The 17,167-nt window shown below is 46.2% G+C and overlaps 1 protein-coding gene across 1 annotated transcript in view; it reads left to right on the plus strand.

Moving 5' to 3' along the window:
- Window positions 1-17,167, plus strand: part of CADPS (calcium dependent secretion activator) — a 211,082-nt gene that overhangs the window by 179,587 nt on the left and 14,328 nt on the right. Inside the window, 4 exon segments of the mRNA XM_032699168.1 lie at window positions 242-316; window positions 1,390-1,473; window positions 6,473-6,505; window positions 9,571-9,678. Coding sequence (XP_032555059.1) covers window positions 242-316; window positions 1,390-1,473; window positions 6,473-6,505; window positions 9,571-9,678 — 300 coding nt within the window.

Below are 17,167 nucleotides of genomic sequence, written 5' to 3' on the forward strand. Positions count from 1 at the left end.
AGAGGGCAGGGTTTGCCCATGCTTCACAAACAGATATAAGATTCTCCTGAATTCAGGGTCTCTCCTACAAGTGTCAGTGGTCACTGGTCACTGCAGTGGGGCCCAGAGTAATAAGCTGCATAATTCTTCAGTTTAATACTGCGTGTTGTGGCTTACCAAGGGAAGAGGCTGACAAGGGTAGAGCTGTTGGCTGTGATCAATGCTAATATTTTCCTCCCCCTCTCCTTTTATTTTTCTTTAGCACCAGTACCATTCAAAAATAGATGAACTAATTGAGGAAACCGTCAAAGAAATGATAACACTCCTAGTGGCAAAGGTAACCTTCGGCTTCAGGTGAAGTGATTCACTGTTAACATTGCATTTTTAATATGTGCGTTTCCATTAAAATGTGACACATTAAGATGTTGAATTGGCTTCTTGTTTCTCACAGGCAAGATCATACATCTCCCAGTCCTTTCATGGTGACTCTTTGATGATTAGGAACTGCGTGAGATGTAATACACTGCTGGCAGGGTTGCCATACTGGGCCAGAAGTGGTTTTAAGGAATGGATGTTGTGTTAATGGGGTAGCACCCCATGGTCAGCATCACCCCACAGCACTGGGGGTAGCTGTAGTCAGGGGGTGGCACTGCTAAATGCTGCTGCAGAGCCGTTGGGGTGGCACGCAGAGGTGGCCACCACTCCTACGCATGAGGTTGTGCGGACAAAATAGCTCATCTTGTGCAAGATCACCATATGCTCTCCTAAGAAATTAATTTAGAGGTGACAGTAGTGGGAAATACATTCCAAAATGTCAGGTTTAATTGTTTGGAAATTGTTTTTCGTCAGAGTCAGCTCCTCTAGCTCAGCTGCCAGCATTCCCCTTGGGTGGTTGTGTAGGTCTGGTGTGCTGTGCTAACACGGAGGGGAATTGGTATGTAGGGAGAAAGATGGTGGGGTGTGTTTTCCTTTAGTTTCAAACTTTCTGAGAACAAGTCATCCCTATTATACAGTGGAGACCTTTAAACATAATCCACCAACATATGCCAGTTTGATTCTTCTGCAAGAATACCAGCTAGCTGCGTGTTTGACACGGCATACTGGGAGCAAGAACCACCCGCCTTCCCCATCCAGACAGGCTCTGCTGGCTTCCCCACACACTGCACCCACGTTCCTGTCCCCAGCATCACCCAGGACACAGAGGGTGATTCCCACCCAGCAAGAGGTGCACCATTAGTGTCCAAAAAGCAGCGCTCCTTTTTCCCCACTCCCCAGCCTGCTGTGCTCAGGGACGGGTGATCTGTTGCTTTGTCAATGCTGAGAGCTCCACTGTCTTCTTTGAAGCTGATGCTGACTTTTACATCCTTGTTCAATTATTAAAAATAATTGCAGTATTTTTTGTCTTCATAGTTTGTCACCATTTTGGAAGGAGTCTTGGCCAAACTGTCTAGATACGATGAAGGAACTTTGTTTTCTTCTTTCCTGTCATTTACTGTAAGTACAGACTATAGTTTCCTTTCTTTTTCTTTTCTTTTTTTTATCAGCTACATAATAATTCTACCATTCTGTGATGTTTGATCACTGTAACCCCCACATGAATAGACAAACCAACCTGTATGCAGACATACAGTACATAAACACCCAAGATGTACAGAGTAAGCCATTTCCAGTTATCATTCAGCTTGGTGGAGTTTATTCTGCAGAGGATAGGTATGAAGATGAAAAAAACTCATCACACTGTACATGCAATTTTCCTAACTAAAGAATTTGCTTCATTGCCACTTTGCATGACAAGTGTGTTTCTTTCTGTCTTCTGGACATAACAGTGACCGTTTTAAAGTAGTAAATAGCAAAGGAAATCTAGGGATTGTTTTATGTTTCTGAAAGAGAACAAGGTAGAGGAAATGCCATGAGGTCATGCAGCAAAAGGTGCTTCTAATGACACATTTAATTTCTCCCTAACATTGCAGAACCAGTCCACAGCTCACCACATATTTCCTAGCAAGGTACAGGACCAGACCAATACCTGTGCAAAACTAGCCTGAGTATCCAGCAAGGGTTTAACAATCTTAGCTGTATTTCAGAGAAGTGTTGTGATAGCTTCTTAGGACAAACACATGGCAGCTGATTTCCAAAGGTCTTCTAAAAATGCATGCCAGAAAGTTTACAAGAGAATCTCTGTGCAAGCATGGCTTCACTCCTCTCAGCTCACAGACAGGTGTGCCCCCAAACACCTGTGTCTGGGGTGGTTGGAAAGTTGGGTTCACATTTCATTCTCCGGACCTGCTGCCCCCATGTGTAGGCAGAGACTGGGCAGGAGGCAGAAGGCACTGCTCTGAAAACTGGCAAGGCTTTCCAAAATCTTATTTTGGAGTTGTCTTAGTTACTTGAAATTGTCTGTTGTTTGCTCCTCATGGGCCCTTTTGCTGAGTTTGAGACAGTTTGGAATTGGGCTGGATGTAGGAAGACTTAACCAGCAGAGGCAAGAAACTCTGCTGGTGGGCAGTTGTGTGCACACAGTCTGGCAGCTTATCTGAACCACCCTGTGGTTCAAACTAAGCATTCTGCCTTTGCAGGTGTGCTGGAGGCACTTTGTTCTTCCGAGAAGGGAGAAAGGGAGGGTATCCCATTCACTGCCCCACAGTGCAGCTCTTTTCCCTGGATAACCTCTGTGTGATTACAGTCACAAGGCTGTGCACATTCCTGCTTGAGCAGATGCAGAGGGTGGCTTGGGGTGAATACCTGGATACCTTCCCTCATTCCAGTGCTGTGGAGGGTTAGGAAATTCTTGTGTGCCAGCAGCAGAGGATGTGGAGGCGGCAGCTTTCCAGGCATCGGAAGTACCAGCATCAGCCCGCATAGACAGTGTAATGTGCAGCCCTTCCTTCTCCATGAATCCAAGCTGTTCCTCGGTTGATGCTGCACTGCTCCCACCACATCCTACTGTTTACGCTGCCGAGTGCTGCTCCCTTTGATTGCTGAGCAAACCCTCTGGCTGCACCTGGGCTCTGGGCTCCTGTCAGGAGCCAGCACATCGGAGCATGGGGTTCAAACATCCTCTCTGCTGCTCCTCAGACAGTCACTGACAGTTAACTGCCCCAGCAGCAGCAAAACTGTGGCTGTCCCACTCCAATGGCCCCACAGCCTCTGAATGCGGTCCCAAAACCTTGATTTTCTGAGTTTCCAGCCAGAAAGGGGTGTATATTCAAATAGTTGCTGTGCATGGTGTGTGCATGCCTCCAGGAAAGTGCTGAGCCCTCGCCCACATCCAGGAGGCTGGGCGCACTGCGGAGGAGCGGGATTGCTCCTTCCTGGGAAAGGGATGTCTCTCGCTTTGGCCTGGGTGTTTGCTGGGATTCACTGGGAGAGGAGGCTGAGGAACAGCCCTGACCCCTTTGGCACTGGGCTTAGCAAGTCTCCTCTCCCTGCAGTAGTAATGTGACTTGCTGTGTTTAGTCTTTGCAATGGTAAATACAGAATCTCTCTCTTGTTACAGCATGCTTGCACCACCTCCCACGTTTTCCCTGTCTGAACAAATACAACAAAGTGTGATGGTCCAAGCCGCTGAGCTCCAGAAAGCATTAGTCTCCCACCCCCTTCCACCGACTTCTTTCATCGCGTGTTTTCCAGGCGCTCTGCAAGTGACATGTACTCGGGGGTCTTGTGACAGACAGTTTTATCACCTAGTAGGATATCCTCATTTCCAATTCTTGCCTCGAAATTCAAGATAAAATTAATGCATCTGTTGTCCTAATAAATTCTCACTAGCCACTTCTCCTTGCAGAGCACTTTGAGAGGAAAACACCCTTCTAAATTTGGCCAGACTTTTTTTTTTTTCTGTTTGTTGATACATTTAAGTGCATCTTGGTGGCAGCAGCCCAGGCCCTGGCTGGGCGACTGCATGTGCAGATCCACTGTGTCACAGGAATGCCAGCTGCTAAAATTCCCTGTAATCTGGATAGCCTCTGTAGGCAGAGCATTGCACCTATGGTAATTATAACCAAAGATTCCATGTTACCCAAGGGAGACAGAAGTAAAAGATCTTATTTTTGTTCTGCACAAAATTTGTATGGTAAACTGAGACGTTTCATGGCAAAGTCACATACTTTGTGAAAAACGGCAGCCTAGCAAAATCACACAACATCCGGCAGTTGGAAATTTCACTAAATGTAGCCAAATCTGAGTTTAAAGAAAAACAAGTAATTATTCTGATTAAAGGGGAGTGGGCAGGAGAAGCAGCTCAGTTTTTTTGTGGGTGGAGGGAGGAGATCGCAGGAAGCCGAGTTATTCTTGTCGCCTCTTGGCTTTGGAGAAGGTAGTTTAAAACAGTGGCGCTAAGCTGGACCCAAGAGTGCTAAATCTGCACTCAGATGGCAGGTTTGCCACTGCCTCACTTCATGCACTGTGTGGTGTTTGAAGGTACAGGTACATGGCACAGTGCAGCCCTGAGCGTGGACCCCAGCTTGAATTCTGCGGGCTCTCAGGCCACATCATTTTCCAAACTTTCCTCCTGTTGTTTGGCTTCGCTCCTTGGAAAATCTGCCAGTTTGGTGCTCGCGTGGGCAACCCTGCCTGTGGCTGCTCCACACCAGTGCAGGTGTGCCATGACTGCCTGCTCCTCTGGAGATGCAGCCACTGGATGGGCTCCAGCTGCCTTCACTCACGGAGGCTGGGGCTCCTCAGCTCCCACTCCGCAGGAGCAAGCGATAGCGCTTCGCTACCTCCTGAGAAAGTTGTGAGGATGAGTGTAGTGAAAGGGTGAGGTGTCCAGACGGCTGGCTGGAAACAGGAATACCTGTAGACAAGACAAGTCTTCGCTGAGAGCAAGGGCTTGGTGCTGATTTTGTTACCTCCTTCATAAACTCCGTGCTGGGACATGCCCCGTCCCCCTCTGGCAGCAGACCCCGGGTCTCACCGCGGCAGCAGGCGCTCGGTGCCCTCCTCCTGCCCTTCCCTCTGTTCTTGCCCCCCGGCTCGGCACCCCGGGCGCTGCCAATACTTGCAGCGTTCACCTCGGCAATTACCACCAGTCTGGTCTTTTGTATCGCCTCATTGTGCTTAATTATGCACCCCCCACACACACCATATGAGTGCTTCCACCCACTCTCACATTCTGTCTCACACATACATTCATTCTCTCATTCGGGACACATAATTTATTCATCCCAAGATGCAACTGTGTGCGTGTTATATTTAGGCTGTTTTAATGGTAGCTTTAGAAATATTTAAAAGCAGGTGAGCTTTTACACCCAAACAAAGATGGCCGGCAACGCTTACCCTAATTAAAAGCAGAAGTGTTGTGGAAAATCCCAACCATACTCTTTCTAGACACGGTGCCTTATGCTACAGTGGGAAAAAGGTCTCTGTGGCCAGCTGGGCACTGCTCAGTTGGAAGAGTTGGCCCTGACGTCGGGGCCATCCCGCCTCCCGTGCCTGCACCCTGCTGCATGGCAAACCACAGACAAAGTACATCTGGGGTCTTGCAGCTCCCACCAACTTGTGAGGACACCACAGACTGCGGTGTCCACTTCTGATACCCCCTGTTGAATAGTGTCTTTTAAAAAGGGGGGGAAATCATGGAAAAAATTATTTAGTTGTTCAGGGTCTGGGAAGCAGAAGAGCTTTGGGGCACGTCAGTGTAGCGTGGAATGAGCACAGTGCCCCAACATGGTCTGTGAGGTCCTGCCAGCATCAGAGCCAGCAAAAAGGGAAAAAATAATCATTTTTTGTTTGAATTGATGTGAAGGAGGAACTGCAAGATCTCTCAGAAAATTCTCAGCCTAACAGAGCATCACAGTTCGGGTTGGAAGAGACCTCAAAAATCATCTAGTTGAAACCCTCCTGTCGTGGGCAGGGACACCTTCCACTAGACCAGATTGCTCCGAGCCCCATCCAACCGGGCCTTGACAATGTCCCGGGCTGCAGCCTGCACAGCTGGGGGAAGCACACTATGAACAGGACAATGGGAAGAGGGCAAAATCAGGGTACTTCGGGTGCTTTCTTGTGTGTTGGTGCAGGCCCCTGCCAGCCTCACTATACCATAATGCTCCCAGTGCCAGGGGAGTTCCCAAGATCCCTGGGATACAGCTCCCAACAGGAGAGACATGCACTGCCTTGGGAGACACGTGGCATCAGGTGGAGAGCGAGGCCTCCGAAGAAAATAATGCTGTCTACTTATGAACCCCATCTTCCCCCGCTCACTGAAGTAGAAGAGGGAGAAGCACAACTCCCACACTATCATCTGTTGCTATTAGAGCTTTAGCAGCAGTAAAGTTACCTCTCCAAAAAAAAAAAAAAAATAAAAACAAAAAGCCAACAACAAAAATACCACCCTTTTAGACAGGAAAGTTTGTTTTATCACTCTTTTCAACCTTCTCAGAATTATGTTGTTCCAAGTCTTGGCTGGGCAAGGTCTAAGAGACATTTAAAGAAAGAAAAGAAAATACCTGAGAAGTTACTAATGGTGTAAACTGTCTTCTTGTTCCTTTTACAGGTGAAGGCTGCTTCCAAATACGTGGATGTACCCGTAAGCACAATTTAAACAACTTCTGTCATAGTAATTTGCGTCGTGCTTTGGTTTATGGCATGTGTAGCAACCCACATTATGCATTAACAGCCAAGACTGAACCACGGGCCTTCACATTTCTAACATTTGAACTGGAAACAATATCTCCATGAAGTTAATAATGAGCAGTTACCCTCTTATGGAGACCTATGAGGCTGTTTAGGCAATAATTTGCAGATGGTGTCAAAAAGGTACCATATTTATGCAATTGGCTTGAATCACATTTAAAAAAAAATGGGAGCAGTACATTCTGTTAATTCTTCATCTGGACTTGTACAAATACAGTATAATTTCCAAACAAAAAGGTCCAGACATGTTAGAACTGAGCCAACACACATCTAACACATTAGCTAATCTATTTTATTTTTGTTCTTCTAATTGTTGGTTTATTTTACTCTTTCAGAAAATGACTTTTTTATTACTTTGGGGAAATGGTGATGAGCTAGCAACATGTGTTTGGGAAATTGTTAATGAAAATAATTTTTTCTGTTTTTCTGTAATTGGTATAGGAAAACTGTACATGGTCTCCTCTAATTAGACCTTGATTCATAAGGAAAAGAACCCTTAATGTTCTTAGACAGAGCACTTAAGTTGCCAGAAATTTACATTTAAATTAAGTTGAAGTGTAATGTATGAATGTTGGCTGGAATAAGGGGTTACTGTAACATTTTACAGGCAGAAAGATCCTGAGCAATTGCAAATTAAAAAAGATAAGATCTTAATATACCACACCAGTTCCTGCATCCAGTTAGACTGAGCAGTGGAAATCTAGAATAACTCAGTTGAGTTTCATGACCTGTATGTATAATGTATGTATATTTAATGTGGATGGACTGCTCTACATGCTCTCATATGGCAACATGATAAATTTATCAGACAACTTGGACCACGTCATCTGCATTTGTGTTTCCATCCCTTTAGTCCAAGATAAACCTTGCCTACAAAATTATCATATTTTGAGCCCAGCATGGAAAAAAAAAACCTCTTGAACAGTAAGAGGTGTTGCTTGGTTTAAAATACCCCCAGATGCAGAGACTGGCATCCTGGAGTAATAGAAACAAGATATTTACAGCACTGGGAAGAAAAACTCAGAATTTATTTCTTGCCTTAAAAAATGTGGAGATCCTTCAGTTGAAATTCCTAGTTGTTTGAGTGCATCTTTAAATACTTAGTCATCAGAAATTTGAGCACAGAACAGTAAGTAACTTCTAGAGCAAAGCATGGTCTTCTCTGAGGCCTCTGTGTTCCTGGGAAGTAAAGCGTCTTCAAGGAAGTGGTCTCTATGTAACCCTTTCAAGCTTTTCCAAAAGCATTGTACCTGGGACACCCTTGTGAAGTCGGCAGCAGGAGGAGTGGAGTCTGCTCCCATCCTCAGAGCCAGAGATCTGCTCCAGTTCTTTGTGTAAAACAGAGCAGAAATCATTCATCTGGGTGATTTTTTGGCTGTTTCCCTACCTCCCCCTGGAAACAAAGCCACGTTACAATGGCTTCCTTGAGGCTTCCTTGACAGCCTCAGTCTTTTTAATGAAATCAACCACCAGCCCCACACAGCATCCAAACCTGTGTGGAGGCCACCCCATGGTTCACAAGCCACTGCCTTTCCAGGGCAAGGAGAAGGAAAAACCTGTTTGACTAGAGGACAGAGGGGAAATCCTCATATCAAATAGAAAACCATTACTTAAATCTCATTCCACAAATGTTGTTGCAATTGTCTGGGTACAAACCAATCCATCTAATGCCCTCTTGGAATGGGCACAATCGGCAGACTGAAAATTGCTTGAAAGTGTAACACTTGACTACTGCCACATTTGTGTTGTCCTCATTGTTTTTCAAATTAATACCTTGTCATTGTTGCAGTAGGTGTTAAGAAATGTCACTGCCTTCCCAAGGGCCAAACACTGGCCCTTTGCTTGATAATTGTTTGCTTTGTATTAAAAAACTTCCTTCCTACTGTTTTCCAAACTGTCCTCATTTTCACCCTGGAAATTACACAGATGTGTTAACTAACTTCAATTTACAGTGGCTGACAATCGTATCTTGCAGAGAAATGATACTCTGTGATCTGAGGTAAATCACAGTAATGGAAACTAATGACACTAGTTATTAACAAACTTACAATGTGCCATGGAAATTTAATATTTTGTGGCAGCTCTTGTAATGACTCGTGTTACCATATTTTAATGGGTTTCCTTTGAGGTAAGTTTGAATCCAATGTATCAAGGAATGTGAACTCAGACAGGATTTTTTTGAAAGTATTTTCACATCCACCTGCTTCAGTTCTCATTTTCTTTAAAGGACTGCTGTTTTCCACAGAACCTTGTGTGCTTGTAGGTTACTCTTTAAAATCAGTTGAATTCTGCAGAGAGCTCTAGAGATGCACCAGCACAGATGTCCTACACTTCAGCAGCAGCTTAAACATTCCTGTAGACATACACTCTCTGATTTACCATTTACCCAATTTATTCTTAAAAGCAGCAGCATTAAATTTGAGGTAAAGTCAGGATTCTAAACACCAAAAGAAAGGTGAATTTGGAACGCCTCCTGCAACACCAGCTGCTTGCTGCACACATCCTCACACCGTAGAATCAGCAGCAAGACCTCAGCTCTGGCTGTTTGCTCTCTGCTTTAAGAAACCAGAGGGCTTTTGTAGAGAAGATGACACAAGAAAACAACAAATCCCCAGCCCATCTTGCAGATTCACTCAGTAAGTTGACAGCACCAAAGGTAATAAGAAACTTCTCAGCGTCAGTACATTGAGGAAGAGCTTTATTCCTCTGACCACCTGTGCCCTAGGCAAGAGAAGAGAAAGTGTCTGTACATGATCCTGTGCTGCACATGGTATTTTGCTGGGCACAGGGCACAAAGCAGCAGGACTCAGTGTCCATCAGGTAAGGAGAGGACAAACTGCAGGAGGACAGCAGGAGATGGAGGAGAAGGAAAAGCAGCGACGAGGCTACACAGAGGAGCTGCCCCCTGCGTCGCTATTCATGTTTTTCTCTCTCTCTCTTCTTCTCTCCTCCATGCAGAAGCCAGGAATGGATGTTGCTGATGCCTATGTGACATTTGTCCGCCACTCTCAGGATGTCCTGCGTGATAAGGTCAATGAGGAGATGTATATAGAAAGGTTATTTGATGTAAGTAAATGCCTTCTCCTCCTTGGACACCAAGCAGGAGAGACCCAAAATGTGACAAAATAAGACAGGAGGATAAGTCACATTTTGAGAAAATTTATTGGTTATAGCTTTAAAAAATAAATAAATCTTTCCTTTCTTTCTGACTAAGGCTCGTATCTGCTCTCTGCCTGCTTTAAATCTCTACTCTAGTCTACTGTGTCTTTGTCTGTGTGTGGATTTTAAGGGAACAGCATCTTCTGAGAGAGCTCTTTACTATGTTTAAGCTTGTGGAAAATCTCTCTGTAGCAGAACATCTCAGTCATTGTTCTCACTGTTAAAATTTGAGCCATTTTTTTGGCAGTAGCATTTGCTAAGGGCCATCTCTTCTGCGCGTTTTGCATTGTTTCTTTGACAAGCACTCCAAACTGACAGCAAATTAAGCATACTAAATTTTAATTTTAAAAGCTAATCAAAACAGAGCTGATTAGGAATGGACTTTGGTATTGCAGGAGGACCATAGTGTGTCTGACACCAAAGGTAAATTCGAGACATGGTCTCCTTAATGAAGATGGCGTGGTAGGAACTGACCCATATGATCACAGCTAATTTTCTGTTGAACAAGATAAATTCATTGGACTGTGAGAGAACAATGATCTGTGATGCCCATTTGTTTTGGGTTTGGATGCTTGTTAACAGTATCTCTGTTTCTGTTGCTCTTGTTGCGTTTACAACCTTTCTGTCCTTGAAGGTTTTCTGTTGACAGCCAGCCTGTAGCATTAGTGTTTCAGTCTCTCGAGGGTATTTGTCCATATCTCGATTTCTGTTTGAAGCAGCTTCTGTCCCTACTGTCCTTCCTTCCATCTCTCAGCAATGCCATTTCTCAGTCTCCCAGCTCTGGAACTCTAACAACCTTCCTTGCTTTCCTTACTCGCTCTTTTGCTTCTTCAGTGTTCAGGAAGAGCTGCTTTTTCCCCAACCAACCTCCTCCTTCACTCGATACCTCTCTTTCTGCGCATTACCTGTCCCTTAGAAACCTCTTCCTCCTTTACAATTCCCACTCTTTCTTTCCCCCATAACTTGCTGGATTAAAATGGAACTTATCTCTCATGTCAAATGTTTTATCACATTATATCAAGTGGCATGAATTAGAGTCAAATAATCTTACTGTGTACATCTACTAGCATGACCCATATCCACTGAGAATGCCTCATTCATGCACGGAGCACAGCAGTGCTCGCTCCGGGGAGAGTTTGCAGCGCAAGCACCAGACGCAAATCACCCATCAAGCAGGCATGGGGAGAAAAAACAAAACATAAAACAAAAGACTGTCGCTTCCATCTGCAGCGGGCCTGCGAGTGCATTGCTCGTTTGTGTTGAAATTTATTCCACGAGCAGCTAAATTTCCAGAGCTCATCTGGACTGTTCTTTTCAATGCCCACACTGCCTTTTCCCTCATCCTTTTCCTATGATTCACAGTTGGTGTGTTTGTACCCTTTGGGCCATTATTTCCAAGTTTCAAAAGGCTGTAATTAACACAAATATTGATTTCAGTTTGATCCACTCGTATTTGGTTTTACAAAGCCGTATTTTTGTTTTAAACAAATTAACAGTTGACATGAAAAAAAAAAAAAAAGAGCAGCTCTCTTGGTGGAAAGCAAAAAGCGCAAAACCTTTCTTTCCCTTCCTGCTCTCCTCAAGTCTCCCTGGTCCATGTGGAATTAAATAATCAAGGGTAGTGTTTTTACATTGCTCTGCCTGTTTTGACCCACACTGGCTGAAGGCGGGACTTGCAGCATGTGGGAGCTGTTCCCATTCCTCTTCCCATTTATGTTCCCATCCCTGTTGCCATCCGTGTTCCCCACACTGGTGGGGTGGCGGTGCCATTGGGACCCGATGCCATTGGCATGTTTGCATGTGTCTCACGTCCGTGTGCGCCCGCGGGCGGGACGAGCTGAGGGGCTGCTGCTTCACGAGGAGGGAGTGGGATGTGCCAAGCCCTGGTCACCTGAAAACTGGAACTGTGTGTGGAGTGGCTGTGTACCATCTCTGACAGGTTGCATCTGAAGGAGCTGGTTGCTCCTGTGGTCAGCTCCCATCATGGCTGAGGTGCTCCTGGTGGGTCAGTAGAAGTAGGTTTATGAGTACATGGGGGTCACCAGACCCCATTTAAATTGGTGCTGTGTTCACCCATGTTTGGGTAAGGACAGGAGCAAATGCTTAACTCTATTGTCCTGAGCTGAGACACAGCCCTGCAGCCTTTTGCCCCTCTCACCTAACCCAGCAAAGCACCACAGCCTTGGGGTCTTTAAGATCCTTTGGTTATGTTTTCCAAGGACATTTCAGGTACTAACAACCGTTTTAATAAGAAAGAGAAGAGGAATAATCAAAAATGGTATTTATGATGTCGAGTTAGAGTTGGACCTGATTTTGTTCCCTCTTCCCCCAGTGTGGCAGGGGAGCAATCCTCTTAGCTGCAGAGTTTCTTCAGGCAATGAGATTATTAACGCTTTCAAGGCCGGCTCCTCCACTGGCTTAGTGCAGCAGTGCTGGCTTACCCCAGCCAAAGCTCAGTCCAGTTTAGGGTGTTGTATAATGATAGGTGCAGCAGTGGCAGTAAACAGCTTAAATCTTCCTGCAGGCAGGTCCTCTGTGCCCAGCGGGGTCACATTGGAGACACTCGTAGGCTGGGGCTACATCCCCTTTCTGTGCAGTCCTGAGCAGTGCAGGAGCAGAGGTGCACAGGGCAAGGTTGTCTATCATATGTTCGGTGGGGTTTGAGCTCTCATGGGATATTTCTAATCCCTACACTTCTGTGCAATCGTGCCCTGTGCTTCCATTTATTCCCCCTTTGTTTCCTTCCAGGAGTAGAGGCTGCAGAGTGTGTTATGTCCCCACAGAAGCTGGGTTAATATGTCTTTTCTTGGCATTTGCCATGATTTCTTAGCTCAGAAACCATCTCTCTTTCCCTGCACTACCTGCCCTGCTCACACCTGCAGAACAGGGCTCTGCTCTTTGGGAGATACTGGTGTTTGTGGAAGATTATTGTCATATTTCTGTGTGGTCTATGTGTTAATCCTCTTAATTCTGCAAATTAGTCAGGGTGGGGTTCCCCCCCCACCCCGAAATAGAGTCAGTTTTAAAAATCTGTAGTCTTGAGATCATTGAATGAACAGATTGATCGTGGAGTTCTGCTGGTAATCAAAACCTAACTAGCTTTTTGGCAGTGCTGTTTACTGCAGAGTAACATGACTTATTTACTTGGCCTGGCTCACTAATTTGATAACATTTAAAGCTAAAACACTGTAATAGGGCCTGTTGGTAGAGAGCAATGGTAACAGAAGAGCTTCAGAATAGCATCATAGCATCCCCTCCCTGCGTTCTTGTGCTTCAGGATTTAAAGCCTGTGATACTTTTTACACAATGCAGAAGGATCACAAACTCTGTGTAGTGCCTGATAGAAAGTAAAATTTTAGCACTTTCTCCCCAGAAAGGGGGCAGAGTTGACGTGCAGAATGGCACTGTTTATAGGAACAATGAGCCAGAAGCAGGTGGGTGTATCTTAAACATGGAAAAATATCTTCAGAGTGATCTTGAGTCTTCTGACCAGTCCTGCAAAATTCAGGCCCCCTTTGTCTCAGGTCACTCATAGGAATTTCGTAGGATCAGAGTTTATACATGTGAAGGCAGTGGGAGTTTTACTTGTAAGGGTTGTGCCCTTTGGTGGGAGTTATTTATAGATCTGTGTATGTGTATATATCTTTACACACACCCTTAGATACTCACAGTAGAGGTTTCAACCCATCAGAACATATATGATCCAGAAAGTCTATGATTGACTACTAGGTTGTGGGAATGCCAACCCTTTCTTCCTCATAAATTGGTAAACACTAATGTAAAACATAGGGAGACTGTTTCCTCCCCAGCCACACCGAGTAGCACGTACACAAAAGGCTACTGAACGCTGAGTGAGCTCCCCGAGATCTGCGAATTCCAGCATCCTGATGCAGTCCCTAAATAGCGCAGATGGCATTTTTGTCTCTGATGATTAATTCAATATCTTACCGAAAAAAACAAAAACATGCTTTTGATATGAGAGATCAAAACACCGAGAGAAGCTCCTAAGATTGCGAGGACCTAAAAAAAAAAATTAATTTATTTTTTTCCTCCTTGTACTTCTTGAAGACACCAGCCTGAGTAGAAGATAAGGATTAAAACAGATGTGCTTAGTGCTAGTTCATCTGCTTAAATCTAGCAGTCTCTGAGATCAGTGATTAAAAAGCCATCTCTAACTTTGATGAAATCCACTGCAATGGTAATTCTGTGTCTCTGATCGCTGTCTTATGGGCCTCATGTCTGCCTAAACCGGACATAGAAAACATTTCACTGGAGATGATACATGGATTATATGGGTCAATTATACACTTAATCTGCCTTCTGGGGATTAAGTGTGCATAGATTGACCCCGCGTATTTGGCTTGTCCTTGGCAGTTATCAGATCAGGAAGGTTGCCTTTACCAAAAAGTCTGGTAAGAACTTAATCACGCAGTGATACAGCCCGCTGAGGTGGCAGCAGTCACCGTGCTTTTTGCAGAAGGCTGTTCTACCACTTCACTGTCACTGTGAGTGTTCAGCTCCCTCGGGCTGTGTCACAGCCGTGATACCAGACGGAGTATTTTCTCCTGAAATGAGAAGCGAGCCCATTCTTTCCTGCAAGACGGAGATGGCTTTTAGTCTTGGTGGCAGGGTGGGACCAGCAGGGTCCAGCAGGTGTAGCAGGGAGGGCAGTGGGGAGACCAGGGTTTGCTCTGCCCTGTGCTGTCCTCAGTGCAGAGGAACAGTCACCCCAGGTCCACTTCCACCAGCAAAGGAGAATCCATGGCTCATTAGCTAGAGGAGCCACCATCTCCTTCCCACCACCTTCGGAGAGGCACAAGCCCTTGGCTGAGACTCCAATACCAAGTTCCATCCTTCAGGATCAGCTCAGTTGGGTTTTTAGGAAGCCCCAGTGATATCCCAAGGCTGATGTTGCATCTGGTGGATTTTGATGGATTTTGATGGATTTCCTTCCCTCAGGCAGGAGCCCAGCAGGAGTGCAGGGCCTGAAGATACAGTGCAGGACTGTCCTCTTGTTTTCAAAACCCTTGCTGGTGACTGACTTCTCAATATCATAATGAGTAATAACACTGTGTGAGTCTCAGACTTCAGCAAAATCCTTATGCAAATTTCCAGGAGCCTGAGTGAGTACTTGTCACTGGTTTACTGCAGGATCCACAGGCAGCTCAGCATATGTTTCAGTACCTACAAATTTGGAGCCTGATATCACACCTGAGTATACTGAAGAAATACAAAATGCAGCTAGATCGGTTAAGTCAGCAAGTCCTCTGCAGACACTGAAGCATTAGCTTAGTCTTAAAATCAAAGCTTTTGCCCTCAGCAGGGTTACCCACTTGAATTTTGCCAGCTCCTTCAAGGCGTGCTTGCAGGATCATGGCATTTCTTGCTGGAGCACAAGCCTTGCGTGGCACAATCAAATGCCAGAAGAGAGCCCTTCTCACCCTCCCTTCTCCTCCTCGAACTCAAAAGCCTGGTTGTGAGTCAGTGGAGCTACTCACTGTGAGTTAGAATTACTCACAGGAGGACGGGTTGCAGGATCAAGGGAAGAACGGATATCAGGCTGTGCGCCGGGCTCCCATCTCGTATCTGCTTGTAGCCGCACTCACCGCTCTCTCTTAGACAGACAACAACCTGTTTCCCTCCTACGCAGCAAGACTGCTCATTAGGGCACTAACTCTCTCCCACTTCCATCCTGATATGGCCTCCACGGAGCTATTTCTTCTGCGTTGTTTTTTGCTTTTCTTTTTTTTTTTTCCCTCTCCCCCCCCTCCCGAGTGAGTTGTGAAATGAAGACAATTAGGCAGATTGATCTTGAGGAAGTGCAGCTTGCTTTTCCCTCCCTGTGCATCTTCGGAGGAGCCGGAGCCACGCAGCTTTCGCTGCCCTTGGCTGGCTCAGCAGGGATCAGACCCAGACCTGGAACTGATGCAACAGAAGGGACCTTTGCTGGTAAAAAAAATAAAATTGTGATGGCAATTATTAGTATATCTTCTAGGGGGCAAATTATCCTTGTTCTGAGGGGGCATAGAGTGCACTGTCCTTCTGCAGCCTCTTTTTCTCCCCATGCCACACAGGAGCAGAGAAAGGAGCTTAACATGGACACTGCTCCTCATCCTGTTATACTCCCATCCATGAACTTCACACGGCTCCAAGCATGCACTGGCATGTGGCCTCCCTCCTCCCTGGCTTCCCCTCAGCAAGGCTTCTTTTCTGAAGTGCTCATCTAAGTAGGCTCCATTTAATTTGTTTTAGGGAGAGTCTTAATAAAATAAGTCCTAGATCTGTCACTGGATTTTACATGCTTGTAAGGGGTTTTTTTCCCTCCTAAATGTCTTTATCAGAACAGCTTTTCATGTTCCAGTAGACATTTGGTTGAAGACAGTTAATTTGATTTCTTTTCCAGAGGAGATTTTCCATTAATCATTCTAAGAAGGCAGACTGATTGCTCTGTTACGTTAAGGTCAGCATAGGCTTGCTAACATCATCTGCACCGTGCTTTTGATCGTCAGAGATTTGTGTTTTGGGGCCAGCCCTGAGTGAAAGATCATCTTATTTCCTGGTAGACGTGAGTGGCCAAGGAGGTTTTGGGGAAGAGGGAGCATGACATCCTCCATCCAGAGAGAGCCTTTTTCTGAGCAACCTCTCTGCTCCCTGACCAGGCGCTCTCTGCACATTTGTAACTGTGTAAGAGTTACACAGTGCCCTCCGAGCTGGAGCTGCCTTCCAGCTTCCTTTAAGAAGCCGTAGCTAACTGGAGCTCCAGTCCTGTGGGTCATCGGGGACGAGAGCTTGGAGGAGCGGGTGTTGCTCGTGAACCCCAGCCCACGCGGGTCCCAGCTGCGTCCGGGGGTGCGCGGGGCGTGGGAAGGGCCGGGATCCGGGATGCGCGCAGGTGTGCGGGGCTGACCCCGCAGCCCGCGGGGCACGGCTGCGGCGGGGCCGAGCCCCCGCTGCCGGCGGCTTTGCTCCCTCCCTCCGGGCTCTGCAAAGGGCCTTTGCCCAAAGAAACTCGCGGTGCGCACAGGGGTGAGCCAACGGCCCCTGCGCGGACAATGACGAATTGTCTGATTTCCAGCAGCGCCTTCAATCCCTCTTTTCCTTTTCTCCCCCTGCAGCCCAGCCCCACACAATTGCTGCCGCTGCCTGCGCCAGCCAGCGGTGCGTGCCGGATTAGCCGTCCCAGGTCACTTCGTTTCTCTTGATCTGCAGCTCTTTCCTTTCCCAGTGCTCCCTTAAACCTCGCCCTGGATGTATGATATCAGCATTCAAAAATGCTTAGCAGGACTCGGGCAGGGAGCGCGCTGCATCCGGTGTGTAACCCCAGGAATGATACCAGGGGAGCTGCTCCCTCCTGCACTCAGGATTGAGGTATCCAGGCAGCCCATAGCTACTCTGG

Source organism: Chiroxiphia lanceolata, chromosome 11, assembly GCF_009829145.1.
Source record: "Chiroxiphia lanceolata isolate bChiLan1 chromosome 11, bChiLan1.pri, whole genome shotgun sequence".
Taxonomy (NCBI): domain Eukaryota; kingdom Metazoa; phylum Chordata; class Aves; order Passeriformes; family Pipridae; genus Chiroxiphia; species Chiroxiphia lanceolata.